General features: G+C 34.1%; 1 protein-coding gene across 1 annotated transcript in view; it reads left to right on the top strand.

The window, feature by feature from the left end:
• PALS1 (protein associated with LIN7 1, MAGUK p55 family member) overlaps positions 1–27,432 on the top strand; it is a 53,577-nt gene that overhangs the window by 22,630 nt on the left and 3,515 nt on the right. The window contains exons 3-10 of the mRNA XM_044659959.1: positions 267–413; positions 2,293–2,454; positions 4,285–4,362; positions 18,566–18,749; positions 19,906–19,977; positions 20,438–20,509; positions 23,567–23,734; positions 24,389–24,591. Coding sequence (XP_044515894.1) covers positions 267–413; positions 2,293–2,454; positions 4,285–4,362; positions 18,566–18,749; positions 19,906–19,977; positions 20,438–20,509; positions 23,567–23,734; positions 24,389–24,591 — 1,086 coding nt within the window. The remainder of the gene's footprint in view (positions 1–266; positions 414–2,292; positions 2,455–4,284; positions 4,363–18,565; positions 18,750–19,905; positions 19,978–20,437; positions 20,510–23,566; positions 23,735–24,388; positions 24,592–27,432) is intronic.

Genomic DNA, 27,432 nt, shown 5'->3' with positions numbered 1-27,432 from the left:
AGTGTTTTCAGGCCAAATTTGAACCCAAGACTTCTTATCTTTAGGCCTGGCTCTCCATCTCCTGAGCCACTTAGCTGCCCCTGAAAGTATTTAAGTTGAAGCATTATATGGAAAGATTTGGAGAAAATGTTGGAAACTATTGACCAGAACATACCACTTTAACAATTTTTAAGAGACCTAATATAATAGGTTCAGCTTAATGTGTAGTATTAAGTTAGATAAATATTGTTGTAGGAAAAAAATAATGCTTTTTTAAAACCCCACAGGCACTCTTATTAGCCCATGATAAGGTTGCTGAACAGGAAATGCAGCCGGAGTCCACTACAGATGAGAAAATTTATGAGAGTGTTGGCCAGTATGGAGGGGAGACTGTAAAAATAGTTCGTATCGAAAAGGCTCGAGATATTCCATTGGTAAGTATTCCTTCCTGTTGTACTGCATATGTAAGTTTAATTTTTTTTCCGTCTTAGAGTCAATACCCTGTATTGGCTCCAAGGCAGAAGAGTGGCAAGGGTAGGCAATGGGGGTCAAGTGACTTGCCCAGGGTCACACAGCTGGGAAGTGTCTGAGGCCAGATTTGAACCCAGGACCTCCTGTCTCTGGGCCTAGCTCTCAATCCACTGAGCTACCCAGCTGCCCCCTGTAAGTTTAATTTCAAGGATGGTTCACTGGGGGAAAATGATAGTCTTGAGTTTTACAGTTCTGACTCCATTAGACACTTTTTGGCCCTTCCACAAGTGGACAGGCAGGATAGGCCAGTAAAAGGATCATCCCAAATTTGTATCATTCCTCTAGCATTTGCTACTTGTGTATCTATGGGCAAAGTATTTAACCTCTCTGAGATTACTGTTTCTTCTTCTATAAAATAAGGGGATTGGATTAGGTGGCTTTTTTTTTTTTAACCCTTAACTTCTATGTATTGGCTCATAGGTGGAAGAGTGGTAAGGGTGGGCAATGGGGGTCAAGTGACTTGCCCAGGGTCACACAACTGGGAAGTGTCTGAGGCCGGATTTGAACCTAGGACCTCCTGTCTCTAGGCCTGACTCTTAATCCACTGAGCTACCCAGCTGCCCCTTAGATGGCTTTTAAAATCATTTTTTTCACTAAATTTCTGATCCTATGGTGATTAGTAGAGCCCTTTGGTTTGCAGTTTTTTTCTTCAATCTTTCCCAAGTGTCACACACACACACTCTGAAAAATTTAATTAAAGATATGACAAGTGTCACTTGATAATGTAATTGATGAACAAGAAAAAAGGGAGTGGTAGTTTTTTTGCTTCTTTCTTAACTAACATGTTTTTGTTATTTTTCAGGGAAATGTAATAAACGGACTAAGCAGTCATTTCTGTTTGAAGTTTTATTTGAAAGAGATTCTTGATGTACTATTTAGCATTTTGTGATTCTTTTAAAAATTATTTTTGTACAAATGTCTTCTCTTTGTCATTTGTTGTTTGAGACACAAATATCTGCAGCAAAATGAGCTAATCTTCGCTGAGCACTTTATTTTGTAGTCAATATCTTTTCTTTTTCTGTCTACAAAAATGAAACTGCATAAATAATGAATGAAATAAAATGAAATAAAAAATTTCATTGGTGAGGCAAAACGACTTCCATTTTTGATTTGATTTATATGATAATTTTTTCTTTTTTTGCTTGAACCACTAATACCTAGAAGTTACATATTTTATATAGTATTTTCATTTCCTGTTTTGTCTTGTTTTATTTCCAGTTATCAGTTTATCTAGGAAAATTAAAATTTTAAGCCAGAATCAATGTAATATAACTGCCACCATAGGCGTCTTTTAATTATATAGCTACTGAAATATATTATTCAGCCTATACACATATGTTGAAAATTCAGGCATGAGTTTGTGTTTACTAATATAAGTACTTGTATTTCCCAGAATATAGACTCAACTGTGAAAATAACAAGACACATTATAGCAGTCCCAAACTACTTTTCTTTTAACCATCACTTTTTTAAAATATCACTTATTTTTTATCTTAAAAATACATTTAATAATCAGAATTCTTTTGAATTAATATATTGATGTGTTTCATCAACAAAATATTTTGTCAGCTCCCATAGCTAGCTGCTTTCAATTCTTTTAATAGCTTATCTCAGGTGAATTTTTCTCATTTCTAATTGTTATTGAACTACCTAACCTGTTTTATTGGAGCAAATAGATTTCATAGAATTACAAAATTGTAGAGATAAAAAATTAATTTAAAACTAAAGGTATATTTTAAGAGATTACTTTATTCATACAAGTTATATTTTGGGATTACATAGGGTGCTACTGTTCGTAATGAAATGGATTCTGTCATAATTAGTCGGATCGTAAAAGGAGGTGCTGCAGAAAAAAGTGGACTATTACATGAAGGAGATGAAGTTCTGGAGATTAATGGCATTGAAATTAGGGGAAAGGATGTCAATGAGGTTTTTGACTTGTTGGTAAGTTGTTCATTTAAAGGACTTACATCAATGGGTTCTTTAAAGTTATGTTTGTACTTTTTAGGGGAATCCAAAATAAAGCTAATTTTGAGACCATTATAATAAGTCCTAAGCACTCCTAGAATTTATGTTGTAAATGTTGATTTTATAGTTGGAGTCACCTAGCCTGTTTTATTTGGGGACTAGATATTTTAAGAAATCTTTTGCCTGTGAGGCATAGGGTTTAGAAAGCTAGCCTTGAAACAAGAAGATCTTGATTGAAATCTGTCTAACCTTTGACATATATCTGACTTTGTGCAGGTTGCTCAATGGTCTTAAGTTTTAGAGAATGTGCTGACTTGCATTGATATAGGGAGTATCCTGACCTGGGAGTTTTTTACATAAATTAAATCAGAGGGACAGTCCTTTGCCCCCATTTCTCTTGGCTATTTTTCATTTGTTTTTTATTTTATTACAGTAGCTATGGTTAGCTGTGCATACCACCATATTTATCATACAGGAATAATGATGTGTAGATAATTTAGAATAGCCTAGCATTAAATTCAACTTCAGAATGCTATGTAAATGGGGGAAAGGGAACAAGTATTCTTCTGAAATTTATATTTATACATAATTTTGACTCATGTTAATGCAGTAGAATCCCATCTCTTTATCTCTTCAACTATTGGTTGTTTACATGAGGGTTAAAGCTAAGATTTACAGTTCTGTCACTTTTGCTACCTAAAGTCCAATCCTATTTCCTTTTTTTTTTTTAATTTTAAACCCATAACTTCTGTGTATTGACTTATAGGTGGAAGATTGGTAAGGGTAGGCAATGGGGGTCAAGTCACTTGCCCAGGGTCACACAGCTGGGGAAGTATCTGAGGCCGGATTTGAACCTAGGACCTCCTGTCTCTAGGCCTGGCTCTCAATCCACTGAGCTAACCAGATGCCCCAGAGGGCATGTATGTGAATTGCCCCCTCAATCCTATTTACTTTTGTCTTGATCTTATGATTCTGGCCACCATCCTTGGTTGAGGTTTCATTGATTGAATATTCTAGCTTGTATACTTTACTCAAATGGTAGCAATGTCTACTTGGGCTAGAAGTGACTAAGATAAGGTATACATAGAGTGAAATTTAAGGTTAGGAAATGGGATTTCACATATTAAGCTCCTTATCCAAAACCATATTTAAAATTCTAATGCATTAAAATTACAGTCCTTCAGGCACACATCAACTCTGAATAGAAGAAATTTCTTAGAAACCTTATAACTTCATGAATTCTTTTTTGAACTGTATGTGAAAAGCCTTGTCTCAGTGACACTGAGACAAGGAGCCTGAACTGGTTCATAGTGTTCCCATTTAGCAGAGGTTACTAAACACAAAGAGCAGCTCTTTCAGTATACCTATGATCTATTGAAGTCTTGTTGTTTTTCAGTAATTTTCGATCATATCCTCTTCATGACCACATTTGGAGGTTTCATGGCAGTTACTGGATTTGCTGTTTCTTTTCATTTTACATATGAGAAAACTGAAACAGAGTTAAGTGGCTTGCCTAGTGTCACACAGATAATAACTGCCTCAGGCCAGATTTAAACTCAAGAAGATCTTTAGACCCACAGTCCAGGTCTTTCTGGATAAATAAGATGAACTTCTTTTAATCTTATTTTGAAAACTAAAGGCAAAAAAGACCCTGTGTAGCTAACTCTTTACAGAATTTGGCACAGCAGACAAGTTTATATAAATGGCACAAGCTTTTAGGTGATGATATGGTTATTCAATGGATTTCAATAGAAAGTATCGTATGATTTTTTTTTTTATCTAAACTCCATTTTTGTTTCTTTACAGTCTGATATGCATGGCACGCTCACATTTGTGCTGATTCCTAGCCAGCATAACAAGCCCCCTCCTGCCAAAGAAACAGTAGTAAGTGATTTATGTTTTTTAAGCCTGAAATTGCCTCCCCCCTCCCCCAATGTTTACCTACTATTAGGGAAGTGTATCTTAAGCATTTCTTGCTCAGAAATGAAATTTTAAAAAACTAAAAAATTCAGGGTTAAAAAAGAGAATGGTGATGTGTAGTTAAAATTATTTCTCAAAATCTAGTTATCTATGTTAAATATACTCTAAACTTTTTCTAATTCAGTATTAGAGGTATTTTGAAGGAAAATTTTTTTGCCTACATTTCCAATTATTAGTAGATTTCTTTTTCCAATCAAGTAGTTACTTTTTTTTAAACAGAAAGTTAATATAAAAACTATAAACATTTTTGTGTATAAATGTATATGACTTGTATATGTAAATGTATATAACAAAACATTCAACTTTTACAAACCATTAATTCCATTAGGCAAATCCAACTTGTTTGGGACTCCATCTATCATACTTTTTCTGAGGTTTTCTTGGCAAAAATACTAGAGTAGTGATGTGGGCACTATGTGTCGAGTGCCAGGGTTCTGACATTGAGAGAAAAAGGAGAGGATTGAGATCTTATCATCTCTGATAATCTGATTAGGACTGCTTAGTTGATAAGAAACTGGACATTATAGCACTTACCACCCATAATTGTATGAGCTAAGTTAACTTGCAAATTGCTTGAAAATCTTAAAACACTGTATTTGCTAGGTATTGTTATTGTTGTTACTTTGAATTTCATTTGTACATATATCTTCTCATAGAACATAAGCTTCTTGAAGTCAGGGAATATTTGATTTTGGTAACTCCATCTACTACAGTACAAATTTTTACAGATATTTAATATACATTTCTTAAATTAAGCTGACAGAGATTCATTTGGGATACTTTTCATATACTGTCACTTCAATGACCCCTTGCCCCATATATTCTAAGTTAAGAGTTTGATTTTTTATTATGCCTTATATAAGAATGGAAACAATTTTGAAGTAACCTAATATTTGTCTTTGCTAATATTATCTTAGGTTCATAACAAAAAGAAAAATGTATATTTGTAAAGATTTTTTTTTCTACATTGGAGAGACTGAACTATAGGAAAGCACCAAAATTGAGTTTATTATGCTAGGGCAAGCACACTTAAGACCTGGTGCATAAATATATCTAAAATACAGGATTTTGAATTTGGCTTTTAAATAATTGAATCAAGTTGATAGCAACTGAAATTGATAGAAAGTACAGTTTGAATAGTGAACTCCCAAGGTGCCAGCAAGTAAAAAAAACAAATGAACCTTTCTTTGCCTTTAAATGTATATGCATATTTTTTAATCCTTTCTAAAAATTAATATTGTGCATTGGTTCCAAGGCAGAAGAAGGTAAGGGCTAGGCAATAGGGGTTAAGTGACTTACCCTGGATCACACAGCTAGGAAGTGTCTGAGGTCAGATTTGAACCTACAACATTCAATCTCTAGTCTTGTCTCTCAAGTAGCTGCTCTCTATTGTTGACTTTTAAAATTACTTATGAAAGAGAGAAAAACCTACCCTACAATATTATTTCTAAATCAGAATAAAATTTATCGTCATGTGAAGGTTCCTTAGTGAAAAGAAATTGTTTGCCTTAGAATTTTCCTAAATTATTTTAAAGATAAATATGTTATTGTTGCTAAATTAAGATATAGTTCAAGAAACTTATTTTTATTTATGTATATGAACTTATTTATGTATATGAACATTGTAGTGTGAGAATTATAGATGAAACGGAAAATCTCAAAGTAATATTAACCAGGACTTAACAGAATGGCTTGTACATATTAAGACATTAATAAATGTTTATTAATTCATGAATCCCTTCCATATCATGACTTTGTTTAATATCACCAGTGTTGGGATATACACTATCTTACAAGGCAGCCTATTTAGGGGAGATAGTTATTATTTATATAATATATAGTTACTATCCCTGTATTTTCCCATTTGTTCTCTGTAGTCTTATATTAAGTCTAATTCTTCTTTCATGTGCCATTACTTAATATATTTGAGGACAGCTATCCCAGGTGTTTACTTTGAACATTTCTTTAATGTTTTTGAGATCATGGTTGTTCAATCTTGGCCATCCACTTCAGACCAAATTTAATTCTTTTTGAATTTGAGGAACTATTAGACCAGTTTGATTAGAAAATAGTGTTTAACAGTAAATAATGTGAAAATAGTTCGAAAGATAGGTTGGTTCCAGATTGTAATTGACTGTACTTAAATAAGCTGTTAACTGAAAAAATTCAAATCAGAGAGTGATATAGTCAGATCTCTGTCTTAAATGAAATTATTTTCGAAGTTTTGTGAAGGGTTGAGAGGAAGGATAGCTTATAGGTACTTCTAGGAGGGAGGTGAAGAAAGGAATTTTCAGAGTGAGTTTTATCTTAACCTCAAAAATTATAAGAAAAATTATTTCCTCAGACTTATTTGGTGATCAAGTATCACATTATTAATAATAAGGTTTTTTATTTATTTTTTTTCCCCCGTGGTTACATGCCCTCCCCACTCTTGGAATTGACAAGCAATTCCACTGGGTTATACATATATTATCACTCAGAACCTATTTCCATATTAATCACTTTTGTAATAGAGTAATATTTTAAAACCAAAACCTCAGATCATGTTTTCTTCTGAATTTCTACTTGCACAATTCTTTCTCTAGATGTTGATAGCATTCTTTCTCATAAAGTCCTTCAGAATTGTCCTGGATCATTGCTTTGCTTTTAGTAGCAAAGTCAGTTACACTTGACCATCCCACAATGTTTCAGTTACTAAGTACAATATTCTCCTGGTTCTGCTTATTTCACTCTGCATCATTTAATGTAGGTCTTTCCAGTTCTTATAGAAGCCCATTGATTCATCATTTCTTATCTTTTCATCACCATCATATACCACAATTTGTTCAGTGATGTGTATTTTTAATAAGACCACCATGAAAATAACTGTGCTTATATCCTGACATTGAATTTCTCATAAATAATTAGAAAGTATTATCAAGGAAAATATGGTACACAAGAAAATTTAACCCTGAGTTGAATCATTAAAATGGAAAATGAACAACAGGAATTGCAGCATTTCTTCCAGAAGTTAAAAAAAAAACAGTGTAAATAATTGCTTCATCAAGGAGAACAAAATAACCCAGGAAGTGCCTTAATCAGAAAACATTTGGTTTATTTGACAAATTAAGACAGATGGCTTCCATAGTACATATTAGGTTAAAAGATAAACTTATTTGTAAAATCTTATGAAGAAGAATGACAAATCATTAAAAGTGGCATTTCAAAATCACAGAAAAATGAGCAGAGATTTAAGATTAGCATAAGTTAAACTTAGCAACATACCCAGCTAAATAGAGTCAAACCATGACCATTCAAGGATAAAAAAGGAAAGAACACTACAAACATATGAAAAATAGATTTTCCAAAATTATATCACAAATTAAAAAAGATGACAAAATACCAATGAATATAAATTTTGATGCCTTCTCATCTATGCAAAATCTTTATGAATATTATCCATATTTTAATTGAAGTTATCCTTGATCAATGTAATAATAGGGAACAATAAGACTTTCCCAAATAATAGTCAAAAACAAAATCATATTTACCATATAACAGATGTTTGAAGAATATAGAACATTCTGAATGTTGATTTTAAAAATCATTGAGTTCCACAGTAGATAAAAACACTACTTTATAGATAGTATCTATCTATAAAGACACTATGTCAACTATCTATATAGCAAAATCAATCATCCTGCAGTGGTTCCCAAACTTTTTTGGCCTACCGCCCCCTTTCCAGAAAAAAATATTACTTAGCCCCCTGGAAATTAATTTAAAAAATTTTTTAATAGCAATTAATAGGAAAGATAAATGCACCTGTGGCCATCACAGCCCCCCTGGATTGCTACAGCACCCACCAGGGGGCAGTGGCGCCCACTTTGGGAATCATTGCTCTATAATAAACATCAGGCAAAGTACAAAACAGGGCAGATGTATGCTTCTCAGAAGTGTAATGTAGGAGATACCACACAGAATCTAGATTGAGGAAGGATTCCTTAGGGATGATGAGGTTTTCCCCCATGTTCTGGTTTGAAAATAGCAATGTTTATTATGTGCAGAACCTCTTAAAAGAGGTCTAGAATCATTCCAAGGAGTTTAATCACTCCATATACACAGGAAAAACTAAATGGGTAAAGAATTTTATTCACAGAGCCTGTCTTTAACATAGCAGTATGTGTATCAAATTTAGAAAATATACATAAAAAGTAGGGAAGTTAAAAGGAGCAGAACAGGCTGGATTGTTTTAAGGAAATTGCAATACTGGCTCCTGGGCTTCCTATGATCGTGGTTCATCTTTTCAACACAAACATTTCACCAGCTTTTGTGTACAACAGCAGTAACACCTTGAATAATTCTTTCAAAGAACTAAAATTAAGCATTAATTATAGGGTGGTTGTAAGTAGAGAGCAATATAAAATTAGTGAGGAACTTTGAAAACAAAGGTGAGAATAAAGGATGTCATTAAAAAAAGGTTTGAGTGGCACATGTATACTAAAAGAAAGATTTGCTTGGTGGTAAAGCCAAGATGGTGGAGAAGGTACACAGACCCAAGTGATCTCTACTAAATTACCCTCCCAACAACTGATATAATGCCTCAAACTGAATCGTTGGGGGAGCATAACACACTAGAAGATGAGGTGAAATAATTTTACAGCCCAAAACACCTTAGAAGGCTAACCTGTAAGATCTATTGTACTGCGGTACAAGTGGAGCACAAAATAGCTCACCAAGGCAGGAACTATGACCAAGCTGGAACAGAGTGCTTGTGGTTGTTTACAAACCAGAGCGCAGTCTGGGAGAGTATTAAACATACCTTTCCTTACATCATACCACTTGGAAGAACTGAAAACAGAGCTAGTTCTTAAGGTAACTGCATAAAAAAGCTTGAAGCTTGGAACAGTGCTCCCTTCTTTAACAGTTTTTTTTAAGTTAAAAGAAAAGAGATGGAAAATGAGCGAACAACAACAAAAAAGAAACTCAACAGAGAAAGTTATTTTGGTGATAGGAACACCAAAACACAAACTCAGAAGAGGACAACAAAATAAATACTGTTATATCCAAAGCTTCCAAGAAAAATATGAATTGCTCTTAAGCTCAAAAAGAATTCTTAGAGGAACTCAAAAAGGATTTTCAAAATCAGAGGTAGAAGAAAAATGGAGGAAAGAAATGAGAGTGATAGGAAAATCTTGAAAAAAATCAATAGCTTCATAAAGAAGGCACAAAAAAAACCTGAAGAAATTAATGTCTTAAAAAATTCAATGAGCCAATTGGTAAAAGAGACACAAAAAACCCAATGAAGAGGAGAATTCTTAAAAATGCAGAAATTGGCCAAGTGGAGAAAGATATACAAAAAGTCACTGAGGAAAAGAACTCTTTAAAATTAGAATTGGGCAAGGTACAAGCTCTTGCTAAAGAAAATAATGCCCTAAAATTAGAATTGGGCAAGTGGAAGCTAATGACTCTTATGAGACATCAAAATACAAAGTTTGAAAAATGAAAAAATGAAAAAATTGGAAAAGCAATGACCTGGAAAATAATAATTGAGGAGAGATAATCTTAAGAATTATTGGACTAACTGAAAGTAATGATAATAAAAGAGATTTCAGTCATTATCATTCAAGATATCATTAAGGAAAACTGCCCTGTTACTAAAAGAGATTCTAACAAGATAACTTCTAAGAATATTATACAAAATTCCAGAACTCTCAGGTCAAGAAGAAATTCAGTATAGTTTAAATGTTAATAGACAATATGGGAAGATGATTCTTGTAACTCCTAAGAAATTTTAGATTATTTAGGGTAGTTAGAAGTAGTTTACATAGACAGAGGGCATTTATGTGATTTAATTTTTTTTATTATTATTTTAAACCCTTAACTTCTGTGTATAGGTGGAAGAGTGGTAAGGGTAGGCAAAGGGTCAAGTGACTTGCCCAGGGGTCACACAGCTGGGAAGTGTCTGAGGCCGGATTTGAACCTAGGACCTCCCATCTCTAGGCCTGGCTCTCAATCCACTGAGCTAACCAGGTGCCCCAGAGGGCATGTATGTGAATTGAATATGATGGAATGATATTAAAAAATTATGGTGTGAGAAAGAGGAATACATTAGGAGAAGGGGGAAGGGAGAAATAGAATGGACTAAATTATCTCACATAAAAGAACTATGAAAAAGCTTTTAAAATGGGGGGAAAGATGAGGGAGGGGGGAGAGGAGAGCACAGCATGTGAACCTTGCTGTCATCAGAATTGGTTCCTTAAGGAAAGAACATTCACAATCAATCGGTTATAGAAATTTATGTTACCCTATAGAAAAGTAGTATAATATGAGTGGGGTGGAATTGATGGAAAAGAGGGCAAATGTGGTAGTTAGAAACTAAATGGGGAAATAGGTTAGAGAATAATGCACAGTAATCATAATGAACATTTATTTTACAAGCTTCTATAAGAGCCTCATTTCTCAAATACATAGTTGAATATATAAGAATACAAATCATTCTCCAGTTGGTAAACAATTATAGGATATGAATAGATAGTTCCAGACAAAGCTCTGTTTAGTCATGTAGAAAAAGGCTCTAAAAATCACCATTAATTAAAGAAATGTTTACGCAAGCTCTTTTAGTGGTAGCAAAGAATTAAAAAAGTGAAAGGCTACCAATCAATTTGGGCATGGCTGAGTAAATTCTAGTATATGATTGTAATGGAATGCTATTGTGTTATAAGGAATGATGAGCATGAAGAGCTCAGTAAAATCTAGAAAGACATATACAAACTGAAGCAGAATAAGCAGAATCAGAACATAGTACACAACGACAGTAATTCTGTAGAATTACAACTGTGAATAGCTATTCTCAGCAATACCGTGATCTAAAAGAGTTCCAAAAGATTCTACCATATGTTTTCAGATCAAATCAATATTTTTTCACTTTTTTTCTTAATTTTTTTTGTTTGCATTTCCATTCACAAAAGGATACTATGGAGAAATGTTTTATTTGTTTGCACATTTAAAATCTGTATCAGACGGTTTGCCATCTCAGCAGTGGCATGGGGGAGAGGGAGAGAAGGAATTTGAGACTAAAAATTATTTTTTAAATGTCGAAAGCTTTTTACATGTAATTGGGGGGAAATTTAAATTAAAATATATTTTTAAGATTTTTTTTAAAAGACAAAAGAACCAAAATCTGCAGTTTTACCTCTTTGGATTAATTCCATTAACCAATTAATTAATTAATTTCATTGATGTGGTTAAAATGGATACATCATGATATTACTTGAAATGCCTTAATTTCTTTTTTTTTTTACTTGCTTTTTTTTTGACACATCAATAACATAGCACATATAATTTGTTATAAATATGTAATAGATTATAGATTATAATATGCTTATCCAAGAGAGAAAAAAAAAGGTTTGACAGAGAAGATTGTCTGGTCATGTGGTGAGAACAAAGAGATAGTAGATGGACAACAAGTGTGTTCCACTGATGCTCTTCCAGTGTTTAGAGAAATCAAGGAGAAGACCATTAGAAGGTTGAACAAACCTCCTGTGATGAATTTTGTGGGGAGGACATGGATAAAATTCACAAAAAATGAGTAGGTGAAAGGTCATGGTCTGAAGGGAACTTCTGAATTGGTGAGATGGTGATTGAGTTTTAATAAGAGATGGATTAAAGAAGAGAAAGACTAGAACAGAGAGACCAGTTTAGGAGGCAGTTACAAGAGATAAAACCAAAGATACTTTAGGATATTGATTTCCAATTTTTAATCTTAATTCAGATCTGTAAAAAACTTCTGATCTAAAAATTTCATAATTTCTGTCATCTCTTCTGCCACATTCTTTATGAATATTTTGTTCATCTTCCCAAGAAGCTTGCTTTCAAAATTAAATCTACTTTTTGTGTAAATTGTATACATTTTTATATGTTTATGTTGCCTCCCTCAACTTGATCATAAGGCCCTTGAGGGCAAGGACTGTTCACTTTTGTTTTCGAATGCCTTATACTTGGTAAAAGTTTGTTGATTGTCACTTTTCCAAGCACTCTGGGCCAGGCACCTTTTCAGCTATTACTGTCTTCCACCATCACCTTTCTTTGATTTTGCTTCTTCCTTAGCCTTCATCTGCCCCTACCATCACCAGTAGCTTCTCAATCCTTGCAGGCTGGTGAGGAAACAACAACAAAAAATTTTTTTTAACCCTTACCTTCCGTCTTGGAGTCAATACGGAGTATTGGATCCAAGGCAGAAGAGTGGTAAAGGTAGGCAATGGGGGTCAAGTGACTTGCCCAGGGTCACATAGCTGGGAAGTATCTGAGGTCAGACTTGAACCTAGGACCTCCCGTCTCTAGGCCTGGCTCTCAATCCACTGAGCTACCCAGCTGCCCCTTAGAAACAAAATTTTAACTTTTAAATGTAAATATTTTTTAAGTTATCTTTTAGGTTTCCTAATTTTCTATATTGCTTCCTTAGCTGTTGTTTCTTCTTTAGCCCTCTTCAACTATGCCACTTTTACCTCTCATAACTGCTGCCATCTATGTTTCCTGGCCCAACAGATTGGGTCACAGTTGAATCATTGCTGCCAACTTCCCCATGGATCCTGATCTAGCATTAGTCTGTCCTCTGCTGTCCCCAAGCCCATGTTCTTTGCTTAGTCTTTGCCTCTAGTGGGACTACTGCAATTCAGCATCAGTAGACAAGTAGGAATGGTGAGATAAGAGCAACTGTACTGCTCCCTTAATAGAATAGCCATTGTTTGGGGACAAGAACCCACTATTTGACAAAAACTGCGGGGAATATTGAAAAACAGTATGGGAGAGATTAGGTTTAGATCATGTAAAAAATAAAATGAATATATAATAATAACTTTAAAACCTGAAATTACTCTCAAAAGAATTTATTATAGGATAATAATACATTCCCCCTGAAGAGAATAATAACACATTCCCCCCCACTCCCAACCCCTACCCCTGGAGGATAGTGACATACCCAGATCGGCTAAGGGAGGGGGGGGTATATGAATCATTTGGCAAAAGAAATCGAAAAATATAAAAAAATCCAAATAAAAGAGAAAAAAATAACTTAATGGATGAAATATAAAATGTCAAAGACTTATGTGTAAAAATGTAAGTAAAGAAAAAATAAACTTATAACGGGTCTTTGAATTAAAGCCCAATTAAAGTGATTTATGTAATTATGCAATTACCCATTCAGTAGTCAGGAGAACAGAAAGTTCGCCACATTATAAGAGAGAAAAAAGGACGAGACTTTTTTGAGAAAGGGAAGTGTCATTCGCTAGTCTGATTTTACCTTCACTCTCAGGGATAGGGGGAGCCAGGATGATAGCCAACCTTTGGTACTTGACTAGGATGTGGCTCAGGGAAGGCTAACCTCCTAAGGTATGTCAGAACAGCTGCAACCTCAAACCCTAAATAAGTTCAAGTCCTCTTGTTTTGGCGTAGAATTTCATCAATCCTACCTGCATTGGTTTGGTCTTTTTTTTGACCTTGTGCTTCTAGACACTGTACAGATTCTCATCATTCCCATTGGGATTGGTTAGTCTCCTTGACCTTGTACTTCTTGGCACTTTATAATGGCTCTTTTGTTCCCTTCTTCTGGTATCAGACACAAACATTAATCATAGTCCCATAACATTTATCAATAAATGGCAGGTTTCCATAGTCTAGAGCTTTTTTGGTATGCATTAATAGCATAACAAATATATATTTATGTTAAACTTATTACTGTAAAATAAAAAAAAGATTATCGATAATGTGTTAATGAGGGAAAAAAGAAACCCAAATACTATATTGCACATACAAGGAAAAAGAATAATAAAAAGAATGTTTTAAAAATCAGAAATATATACCTTAGAATCAGGGACACAGTGTGTCAGCCAAGAAGAGCTAGAACACAAAGGTTTGTCACCCAAAATGAGATCCAGTTTCTTTTAAAACTTGGCCATGATCCACTTTGTGAGTGTCAATGATTTTCACAAAATAATAGATTTATAAAAACAGTAATATAGTAGATAATGCTCATTTAAAGAAGTAGAAAAATTCCCCAAAATTATAATAACACATTTAATGCAAATAGCAAACAAATCCACTATCATATAGGATTCACATGAGTTTCTACATAGCCACTTACTGTGTGATAATTTAAAAAATGTATACTTGTCACAAATTCTATAGGTATGGCAAATCTTTCAACCTTGGCTGAGATATTTTTAACAAAATATATTACTGCCATCATCCAAGATGTGGCAGAGCCTAGAAAAAAAACACAAAGTTGATAAAAAAAACTTTTTGGGTCTAAAATGTCACCAGGAAGTCTAGATCCTTCTGGTGGAAAAATAGAATAAGCTAAAGAGTTACAAATATATAAAGAACATTTCAAAGCTATTAGACTTAAGAGAAAATCCTTCATACCTCCCAAATTAGATTATAACCCATTACAGGGTAACTAAGCCTCTTAGGCATCTTACTCCCTTTGGTATGGGAATGTAACAGTTTATAGACCTATTTCCAAAATGTCCCACCCATCTCATGTGGAGCAGAGAATTAAATAGTGAAAATCACTTCACATTTCTTATTCATTACATTTTTATGAATACAGAAGTGGGGAAATAAAATAGTGCCATAGCACATATCTTCAACTACCAATGGACCCTTATTTCTTGTTACGAACAACTCAGAGGCAAGCAAATAATACTAGATATCTAAAAATCGCCCCTGAAGACTTTAAATTACTTTAAATTCTTGTCATTAAATTTTCCAAAGGTTCTATACAGTTGTCACAATAGAATAAAACACTGTTAAGGCAACATGTGGCCTTGATAGTTGAGATGACAGATCCAGGGATGCATAAGACTTATGGGCTTTTTTACAATGATATGATATTCAGTAAAATCATAGGGAAATGATATCTGTAGATAAAGGATCATATAACAGAATAGATATTAATTAGATTAATACAGATAAACTTAAAAAAATTTAAACCTTAAAAAAATCAGCAAATACAATAATATAGCAAATAACAAGGTACCAGCAATGCAGTCAAAAACCTTTTTTACCAATTCCAGTAGACTTGTTTACTATTATGGAGGGAAATAAACTGAAAATAGTTAACATCAATAAACTTCCAGATCTCTTTTAAGGTTTTTTCCCCTCCCCCATATAAATCAACCATTCAGATTTCATTTGTCAGATATCGGGGATCTCCCATAGTGAGGGAGAATTCCTGGCTGAACAAAGTGTGGAGGAATCCCAAATTGGATATATTTTATAGCGTGGGTAGGCCCAAATGGCAATGGGTTGTAGGGAGATGAATTTCTCCCCTGAATCTCAGGCAAGATAATCACAAGGAACAGTGCACCCAGGAATGGTAGGAAGAAAAAACATCCCACAGCTGGAATCTGTTTGAAATAGGTAATGTATTGCTCTTTGATAGGACAGGCCATGTTCACCATTTTATTTACTGTTTTGAAGAGTAACTTTCCTCCCCCTTTCCCCCTGGGGAAAAAACGCTAGGGGCCTTGTGCTGTCAGCCATGTGGACAGGGAGTTAGAGTTAGAAGCTCTCCTCAGGTAAAAGCCCTTTAGGAGGCTAATTATTGAGAGGAAACACACCTCGGTTTCCAAGGCAAGCAGCAAGCAGCGAGTAAGGACTTGACTGTTCCCAATGAAAAGGATGGATTTATAATTTCCAAGCCTCTAGAGATCAGCTCCAATCAGCAACTCCAGGAACGGCCAGGGTCTGGGATGGGAGCGGCAGGAGCTCCACTTCCAGGGAGGGAGGGGCAGCCAGAGGTTGAAGGATCAGGAACAGAAGCAGCAGAAACAGGCAGCTGGAGCTATCAGCAAGAGTTGAGCAGGGCAGCAGCATGGCTTTGCTAAATTTGTCTATGCTATTTTAAAAAATTAAGAATTCTTTCTCCAACTTCTGGTTGCCTTGATTGTAAAAAATAAAATGAATATATAATGATAACTTTAAAAATATTATATTTTTGTAAGATTTATTAGTAATCTCTAAAAAATAAAGCCACATGCCATGCTAGCTTAGGCTGTTCAAGCAACCTGCCATTCACTGACATGATAGGAAGCCAAGAGAACTGGGAATGCCAGCCCCTCAATTTTATCCCTGTCTACATCAGTGTGTAACGACAGGAAGCCAGTGGGCTCATGGGAAATGTAGTTCAAAGACCTCAAAATTTCCAATAACACAATCAACATCCCACACCCTATACCAAGATAAATTCAGAATGGGTAAATAACTTAAATATAAAGAAGGAAATTATAAATTAAGCGAACATAGAATAGTATACCTGTAAGATCTATGGGAAAGGAAAGAATTTAAGACCAAGCAAGAGATAACATTATAAAATTTAAAATGAATAAATTTTATTACATTAAATTAAAAAGGCTTTGTACAAATAAAACCAATGCAACCAAAATTATAAGGGAAACAACAAATTGAGAAAAAAATCTTTATAACAAAAACCTCTGACAGAGGTCTAATTTCTCAAATTTATAAGGCTCTAAGTCAATTGTACAAAAAAATCAAGCCATTCCCCAATTGATAAATGGTCAAGGAACATGAATAGGCAGTTTTCAGATAAAGAAATCAAAACTATGAATAAATACATGAAAGTGTTCTAAATCTCTCTTAATTAGAGAAATGAAAATCAAAACAACTCTGAGGTACTACCTCACACCTATCAGATTGGCCAATATGATAGTAAAGAAAAATGATAAATGCTGGAGTGGTTGTGGCAAAAAAAAAAAAAAATCCAACCATTCTGGAGGGCAATTTGGAATTATGCCCAAAGGGCTTTAAAAGACTGCCTGCCCTGTGATCCAGCCATATCACTGCTGGGTTTATACCCCAAAGAGATAATAAGGAAGAATATGTGTACCAAAAGTTTTTATAGCTGCATTCTTTGTGGTGGCAAAAAATTGGGAATGAGGGGGTGTCCATTGATTGAGGAATGTCTGAACAAATTATGGTATCTGGCAGTGATGGAATATTATTGTACTATGAACTGGAGGAATTCCATGTGAACTAGAATGCCCTCCAGGAATTAATGCAGAGCAAAAGGAGCAGAACCAGGAGAACGTTGTACACAGAGACTGATACATTGTGGCACAATTGAATGTAATGGACTTCTCTAGTAGTAGCAATGCAACGATCCAGGACAATTCAGAGGGTCTTATGAGAAAGAACGCTACCCATATTCAGAAGAACTGTGGGAGTAGAAATGCAAAAGAGAAAACATATGCTTGATCATATTGTTCAGTGGGGATGTGATTAGGGATTTTGACTTTAAATGATCAATATAGTGCAAATATTAATAATATGGAAATAGACTTTGAACAATGATGCACATAAAACCCAGTGGAATTGCTCGTCAGCTCAGGGAGGGGAGGGAACTAACATGAATCATGTAACCATGGAAAAATACTCTAAATTAATTATTTAAAATGTATGCCAAAAAAAACATACCCCAAACCAAAACAAAACCTAGCCATTGCCAGAAACCAGGGGTCCTGTTGTAGCTTGGAGGCTCTGGACTCTAATTTTCCTGTTGCATCACCACCAATTCTCATACTTCATGATTAGAGATTTCTTGGGTTAGGAAAAAGAAAGAAATTCAGACAAGTTGAGATGGTAGCCACTAATGAATGTTTCAGTCCTTTGAAATATACCTTTGAAAAGGATATCTGGATAGGTTAGCTTATCAGTTTTAGCAAAGATAGTTTTTTAGCGAAATTTAAAAAGCACTAAAATCCTTATTTTACTATAGAACCATATGTTTCAGCAGAAAAGTATTGCTTCTTCTTCGTCCCTTTTGATCCTCCTTGTGTTAAGAACATCTGTGACTTATAGTATTTGGTTCATGCTCTCAGGGATTTTAGTACATGAGTAAGCCATTGTGGGCTCTTTTGAATATGTATGAGCACAGTAGACAGAGAGTGAAAACTATGATGTTACTGAACTTTACTTCTTTGTGTTTACTTTTTAATTTTTCCCTTTTGATTTTTGAGATTATTCTCCTGATTAATGACTTGGCTATAATATATTTGCCTTTCATGTCTTTTTTTTTTTTTTTTTTTTTTTTTTTTTTTTTTTTGTCTTCTAGATACATGTGAAAGCTCATTTTGATTATGATCCTTCTGATGACCCCTATGTTCCTTGCCGAGAATTAGGTTTGTCTTTTCAAAAAGGAGATATACTTCATATCATAAGTCAAGAAGATCCTAACTGGTGGCAGGCCTACCGAGAAGGAGATGAAGATAATCAACCTCTGGCAGGACTTGTTCCAGGTAAGATATAGCGAAGGAAACAAAAACAAAAAAGCAAACAAACAAGCTTCTTGTTTCTTGTCTAATCTTCTGATACTACTACTAAGTTATAAAAGAAGGTATTTGTTTCTGTTCTATTTAGCTCATTTGCTTGGTTCATTATTTTTGAGCTTAAGTCTCAAATGAAATGAAATGGGAAAAAATGGCAAATTTGGTTATTTTAATCTAGAGACTGAATTGTGAATTATATTTTGTTCTATTTACTTTTACTTTGTCATTATGCCATTAAGGGACCTTTAATCATTGTAATCATGCAAAATAGAATTTCCTTTTTATTTATTTGTCCCAGTAATCTTAGTTCAAACTTGTATCAGATAAATAAGAAGTATTTTTAAAAATATTTTATTTTTCTTAATATATGAAAACATATGTAGTAGTTTTAATTTTAAGAATTCAAAATTTACTGAGTAGATGTAAATGACTGAAAGAAGAAAAATAGAAATATATAATACTTTAATATAGAATTATATACTTTAAAAATACTTTTAAATAGAACTATAATACTTTCATAATTATAATTTCAGTAATAAATTTTTAAAATATTCTAATAATATGAATTAGATTTTCTGGGAAATATAGTAATGGGCCTTTGAATGACTTTTTAAGCCCTACATAGGGTATATAAATGTAATTAACAGGATTCAGCAGTATTTTATGTTTTTATGTGTATGTGTATTTTTAAAAAATGGTATATAGCAATTGAATATGAGTTGAATATTCATATTTATTCATATAGATGCCCATATATCATTTTGAAAAGTTAAATTCAAGTTTATTTAGCTTGCAAGTATTTGTCAGCATTTTGAAAAAAAAACAAACAGTTTGTTTTGCCTGACACAATAAAAAAAGTTAACCTCTTCCTACTGGAACTATTTAGTCTATTTTAATATTGTTCATTAGTACTCAGTCAGAATTTAAAATCTATATATCTATGAAATGTATGCACCTGAAACTGAGATAGAAGTTATCAAATAATTGGTTTTTATAATATTAGAGCATTTTTCCTTGAAAATAGGATGTAGTTTGAAAAAGTCTTATAACTATCTCTCCATTATTTTATTTCATTTTATTCATTTTGTTTTACTTCCTCTCAACCCCTCCCCTTTATCGAATTAAGGGAAAAGCTTCCAGCAACAAAGAGAAGCCATGAAGCAAACTATAGAAGAAGACAAGGAACCCGAAAAATCAGGTAGAATACTTATCGTTGACATCAATGGAATAGAAGATTCTAGGATTTAAATTCTATGAAGTGATATCTGTTAATGTATGGCCTAAGTTTAATTTGTGTTGTCAAGAAATTTTTCACATCAAAAGACTCAAGATTTGCAGTGCACAGTGTAAGAAGAAAAATGTAGTAGATAAAGCACTGAGTTGTCTTGAACAATCTGCAAATACTGTCAAAACCCTTGTTAAAGACAGTATTCTCACTATATATTTGATTATTAAAGTCCTGCTTCTTGGAATGTGTTAAGTTGAGAGTGACAGAAGACTTGCCTGGAAATTATTTTTCTGTAGAATGAGACAATGTAATAAATAAAAAAGTTTAAAATTAAAATCAATGCATTTGAACTGTTTGGTTGAAATTGGTAGCCTTCATTTAATAAAGGTGACACTATTATTTATGATATTCCTTTTTTGTTCTTCAATAGGAAAATTGTGGTGTGCAAAAAAGAATAAGAAGAAAAGAAAAAAAGTTTTATATAATGCCAATAAAAATGATGGTAAGTCTTTAATCTCCTACTTTAATTTAAAGAGCTTTCTCGTTTGAAAGTGGCCTTTAATTTTCCTTACATTAAATAAAGTTAAAATACTGAGATTGTTTGACATAGTAGAGAACTAACCTATTCCCTTTAAGTCCCTTTTGATAGACCCTGGGACTAACACAACCATTCACCTCCCCCACCCCCAACCCCAACCCAACCCACTCCACCTCCCAACCCCCTTCCTCAAATTCTCTTTCTCCCAGCACCTGCTTGAGCCTGGGACAGGAACTGCCACAATAGCAGCATCGGGCAGAATATCAGGACTTTGCTATCAGGCCTCAACAAATAACCTCCCACATCATTGACCATCAGGTCTGAGGTTCCTAACCCTCTTAGGGCCATCGAATCAACTTAAACAAAATAAGCACAACTTGACCAGTAGAGACAACACAAATAACCTCATCCCAGATCACCACCCTATAAAAGATTGTCCCCTAGCCATCCACAGGTTTTGGGCTCTCCCCAGTTCTACTGCCTTTGCCTCCCATTCCCCTTTGCCTCCTCTTTTCCTCTAAATAAATCTTTGCTGTATTACTCCATTCCTTGTTTGATTAGCCTTGGGTAGGACCCCTGTCAGCTAGGACTGACACCTTTTTAAAATATTGGTTGCATGAATCATCCTCTATGTCCCCCAGAAAACTAAAGATTCCAAAATTGCAGTTCATTACATTACTATTACAGTAATCTCTCTGGTTTTTTCCCTTAAGTCACAGGTCCACACTTAAACAATTATAGAAACAATATAGAAATTATATTTTCATCGAAGTTAAAGCATTTTATTAGAAATATTTAATACTTTCAAAAGTTCAACAATATAAAGTTGATACCATATGCAAAATTGTATTTGGTAAGATTTGGTTTATTTTTTAGCAAAATGAAAATCTCAAGAATATTTAATTCTCTAAGGTTTAGACAACTTTTTTAAACTAAACCTTTATTTTCCATCTTAGAATTGATATTAATATTAAAGAAGAAGACTTGTAAGAGGTAGGCAACACAGGGTCACGCATCTAGGAAGTATTTGAGTCCATATTTGAACCTAGATTCTCCTATTTGCAGGCCTGATTTTCTATCCACTAAGCCACCAACTGCCTTTTGTAGACAACTTTTGACTGGTATGATTTGGTACAATGCCAGTTAAATAACTACTGTAAAGCATTTTGAAAATATAAATAAAATCTTAGAATATTATAATCTCCTTATGTATGTATGCCCCATGTTTTAATTTTCTATTCATTATTTCCCACCTATAATAGGGATGGAGAAAGTAGAGTTGATGATAGTTTAGAGGGAAGGCATTCTCAGGCTTACAATTTTGCAGGTAGAAAATGTAGAGAATCTACTTTTGCTGTTTCCTTATAAGAATGTTTTTGATGGTTTTTGTGTTTTTGGTGATGGAATCAACGGCATCAAGCTACTCATTAGCTCTCTCTGCCTTTGCTGCTATCTCCCAAGAACTTGGAATTATATTTTAGAGTAGTATGTTGAATTCTACCTATCCATTCCAGTTATCTCCTTATGTTGTCATCAATTATACTCTTTCATTACACACAGTAGATTCTTAGAAACTGAGAGCTAGATGGAACCTTAATGATCATTTATCTACACTAGTGTTCTTAATCTGAGATCCACAGATTTGTTATATTAAAAATACTTTGTTAACTGAGTTTTAAAATAATTTGCTTGTTTTTTTTAATCCTGTGATTTTATTTATGCTTCTTAAAAATACTATTCTGTGGAAACAGAAGTTAAACAACCACTTGAACACATGGGTTGATGCAGAGACATGGTTGGGGATATAGACACTAAATGACCACACCAATGCAACTATCCATTATATGTAAATAAGTCTTGACTGATCACACAGGTTAAAACCAATGGAAATGCGCGTTGGGTATGGGGGAGGGGAGTGAAGGGGAAAGTAAAAACAAGAATCATGTAACCACGGAAAAATTATCTAAAAAAATAAAATAATTAAATCTGAAAAAAAAATACTATTCTGATGTTTTACCACACTGCCAATATGATCTGTGACATAAAAAAGGTTAAGAATGCCTGATCTAGCCCAACCCATGCCTGAAGTAATAATTCTTCCTACTGTTCTGCTTCTTTGGCAAGTAGAGATATCAAACACCAGACAGGTGGTCATTGGGTCAAGCAGAACTCCCTAATGCAGCCAAAACCAGATTAAAATGTAATTGGGAAATGTATAACAAAATAAATACAAAATAGACAATATTAATTTGTGATTTTCTAAGTCAGTTTGAGGTTCCATTTCTGTTTCAGTTTGATACCACTGATCTGGACTCTAGTGGAAACTCTTAGAATGTTTGCAGTTTTAAAGAGAGTTATAAACCATAGTGAACTTAAGGGCTCTTTTTTCCCCCTCCTCTCTCGATATATCTAGCACTTAAGTTCTCTCTGCTATTCTTTATGCTAAGATTACTTTTGTCTAGATCCACAAGAAATCTAGAATTTCCTATTTTGGGGCCTACCTAGGCTCAGCTTCTTTTGCTAGCAAAAGTTTTGACTTTTTTTTTTTTTTTACAGTCTTAAGTTAGTGATTTTCTTTGTTCTCCCTCCACACTGATTACTTCTTTTATTTAATTGTTCTTAAGTCTGCCATGTATGAATAAAAAGGTTGTATGGCCCATTATAGTGGATAGAGAGAGACATTTTTAATCATCAAGACTTTGGCTCATACTTCACATTTGACACTTGGTAGTGTACTTCATAAGGCTTCCTTTTGTGTTACCTTAGGCCTCAGTTTCAACATCTTTAAAATGGAAAGAGATTGGACTAGATGATCTTAAGTTCTCTCAGTTCTAAATTCTGTGAATCTGAGAATATATGCCATTTAAATATACTGTTCGTTTTCTCTCTCTCTCTCTCTCTCTCTCACACACATACACACACACACACACACACAACAGTAATAAGATGAGAAAGTGTGCTTCTTTCTCTTTTGAAATTCTTGCATACTTATAGATATGTATTATTTTTATCTTTCCAAAGATTATGACAATGAAGAAATACTAACTTATGAGGAAATGTCACTCTATCACCAGCCAGCAAATAGGAAAAGACCTATCATCTTGATTGGCCCACAGAACTGTGGCCAAAATGAACTTCGTCAGAGGCTTATGAATAATGAAGTAGATCGGTTTGCAGCTGCAGTTCCCCGTAAGTTTCACATTTTCCTTTATTTTGTTATTTTCCCCCATGATTTCTTTAGTGCTTTCACCAAAAATAGTAATGCTTTTATTTTATCTCAGTTTAAAGGCATTTCAAAAATACCCCATAATTAACCAAGTCACTTAGAGAATATTTCTCGAAGAGTGAATGAAATGTTTTTCCCTAAATGTGGTGCTGAGAACTTCACTAACTGAATTTTCATTTTCTATACCCTTAAATTTCCCCCTTACTATATAAACAGTATTTCTCATTTAAGTCCCAGAATAGTTTTAATAACTACTATAAAAGCTGCCTTTTGGTTTTGGGGATTGGGTCAATAATTGTTCAAAATGTGATTTCTGTCCTTTGAAGCATGCAGGGTGAATTATGAAGTAGATAAACTCAGGGAAATGGACTTTAAAGAAAGATAATGAATGATTGTTGGAGGAAGATATTAGGGAAGTATTAAAAGTGAGTCAGTTTTAGACATAAAATGGATTTTACATTAAGACACTGAAAATAAGAATTATATAATCTATTCAGCCTTATTCATTAGTCTAAAAGTCAGTAATTTTTTAAAACAGGCATTTACATATCGACTTTTTTTTTCTTCTGTGTTAAAAATGTTTAATATTATCTATTGTCATATTTAATGTTGTTTAGATACAACTCGGAGTAGACGAGACAATGAAGTAGCTGGCAGAGATTACCACTTTATTTCACGACAAGCTTTTGAAGCAGATGTAGCTACTGGAAAGTTTATTGAACATGGTGAATTTGAAAAAAATTTGTATGGTACCAGTATAGATTCCGTGAGGCAGGTGATCAACTCGGGCAAGATATGCCTTTTAAATCTTCGTACACAGGTAAAACTAGAAATTTTAACTTTTTCCCTCTCCAAATGTGCTGTAGACTTAACTCTTTTCCCCCCGCAGGTTCATGAAGTATCTTTTTTTAATATGGGGTGAGGGGGGTGGGAATCTTATCACCTTTTACATGAGCCTTTCTCATATATATATATATTTGTTTGTTTTTGACTGTGTGTGTGTGTGTGTGTGTGCATGTTTGTGTTTGTATCCTCAATGCTATCATAGTGTTCAGTACATAGTAATCTTTTAATAAATGCTTATTGACTAATCAGAAAAGGGAACAGGGTAAAAGAAGGTTAATAATGGACTAAGATTCCCATAGTTTTTCCCAGTTCACATCCTCTGCCAAAATTTATAAAAAATAGAATAAAATTTTGCATTGTATTTATAGATACTTTCTAAGAGATACCCTGACCCTCCCATCATCAAAATCTTACTAAATTGAAACTGATTATCCTTAAAATTTTAACCAAGTCATACCTGTAAGTTTACAGGTAATAATAAATTAAAGCCATATCTAGCTTTAATGTTTGAAAAGCACTTTCCATGCATAAACTGTACAGCCAACTTTTAAAGTCAGTACAGTGGGCATTATTACCTGCTTTTTTGTAGATGGAGGAAACTGAGATTCAGAGCAATTAAGTAATTTGTCCATAGTCATACTGCTAGGTCAGTGTTGCAAGTGAGATTTGAGCCCAGGTTATCCTGATTTCAAAACAATCCATTATTTAATATTGCTCCCTTAAGACTTGTCAAGTCTCCTACTAAAGTCCTGCCTGCAGTTTAGGTTTGTATTGTAAAGGGGATAAAATTGAAGTCAAGAAGACCCAAGTTTAAATCCCACCTCAGACTCTTATCTGTGACCCAGGGCAAGTCATCTACCTTTCTATACATTAGTTTCCTCATCTCTAAAAATGAAGAATTTAGATTTGATACCTTTTAAAGTCATATGATCCTATGTTGTGTCTTAATGACGTGAAGGAGATTCTCAAAGGTTTGTGCTTATGAAACACAGAGGCCTGGCGTTTTAATATTTTTAGCTGAAAAGGCTTCAAGTTTGGTCCCAGCAATGAGCTTTTGCCAAGTATCATCTGAGATAAATGCATAAAAATCTCATCACAGGCTGTTGATCAGGTGATTGGGGAGAGGAAATACCATGGCACCTCAGGAAGAGAATAGTCTCACTGAGGTCTCAGGGTCCCAGCCAGAGCTCTTCCACTTCTTTTATTTTCTCTTATTTCTCTTTTTTATTTAAACCCATACCTTCTTATTGGCTCCAAGGCAGAAGAGTGGTAAGGGCTAGGCAAAGGGTAAGTGACTTGCCCAGGTCACACAGCTAGGAAGTGTCTGAGGCCAGATTTGAACCTAGAACCTCCTGTCTCTAGTCTTGGCTCTCAATCCTCTGAGCCATCCAGCTGCCCCCTGATCCTCTTTTAAAAATGAGTCATTTTTTAATTTCACCCCTCTTCATTCTGTAACAAAGGGCCTGACAACAACATTTCCACTCTTAAAATAGTAGCGTATACTGCTTCATTTATTTTCTCTGACCAAGATTTGTCATTGCAGTTAATCTGAGTTCGAGAGTGTTTTCACTTACATTTTTGTAGTCAAATGTATTTATTCTTAATTCCCTCTGTTGATTTATACAAATCTTCCATTTTTCTCAATTCTTTTCTCATTTTGTAAAACAGTATTAAATTTATTTACTAGTTTATTTACATACTCTCTAGTACATGAGTATAAACTTTTCTTTTTTTTTTTACTGACACTAAAATGTTGATAAGAAGAATGTGTGTACATATATGTCTCTATCTGTTATATGTATGTGTATCCATTTCTTTTTTTTTTTTTTTTTTTACTTCCTTGCTGTATATACTCATTGAATCAAAGACGGGTATTCAAGATTTGTATTTCTGCTTAAACATGTTACCTTAGAATTTTAAAATTAAAATTGGGAATTTTATTTAGCTACTTGGAGCCAGATTACTTGAGAACTCAAAATGCTCCATTGTGCTTCATTTATCTTAATAATACTTTTTTGGGTTAAGAAATGCCACATTATGCCCTTGTTTTCATAGTGAAAAAAAAATCAGTGTATTCAGATTAAAGTTACATAATTAGTGACAAAGTCAAAATTAAAGACCCAAATCCCTTAATTAATATTACATTGCAATTTCTATTAGTGTTGATTTTCTAGAGTTTCCTCTGTCTTCTTTTTAGCATGTAGTTTTCAGTTTTCTTTTAGGTACAACTTATCCTCTCTTATCTGAGTTTTCCATGCTTTTAATTACCCATTGTTATTCTACAGCAGGGGTCAGCAATGTATGGCTCTTTCTGCGGGAGTCATAAAGTCAATTTTTTTTTCAGGCGCTGTTACAGGAGCGCGCACTGTGAGCACTGTACGGCTCTCACGAAATTACATTTTAAAAAATGTGACGTTTATGGATCTCATGGCCAAAGAGGTTGCTGACCCCTGTTCTAGAGGAAGGAGGGAGGCAGAAAGGGGGCTACCATTGGATGAGGGAGGAGGAACCCAATGTAGCAAAGGTCTTCTTTCTGTTGGAGGTCTCCCTATGCCTGCTGGGTACTCACTGGGACAGGTTTTGGGCCATGAGGTGGGTGTTGTTTGTAGGGTATGGGGCACTGAGAAGAGGGACAGAAGCCGGAGAAAGCACAGTACTCTACAGTAAAGTTAATTTAGGTGTTAAAGGGTAAAATGAGAGCTATCTGCAGCCTCAGTCATCCACTGAGGGTTTTTGGAACATATCCCCTATAGATGGAGGAAGGAGGGTTACTATATAGTACTACTGTAAAATTATGTGTGTGTGTGTATATATA

This window comes from Gracilinanus agilis, chromosome 2 (assembly GCF_016433145.1).
Source record: "Gracilinanus agilis isolate LMUSP501 chromosome 2, AgileGrace, whole genome shotgun sequence".
NCBI lineage: Eukaryota > Metazoa > Chordata > Mammalia > Didelphimorphia > Didelphidae > Gracilinanus > Gracilinanus agilis.
This window is presented reverse-complemented; position numbering and strand designations above follow the sequence as displayed.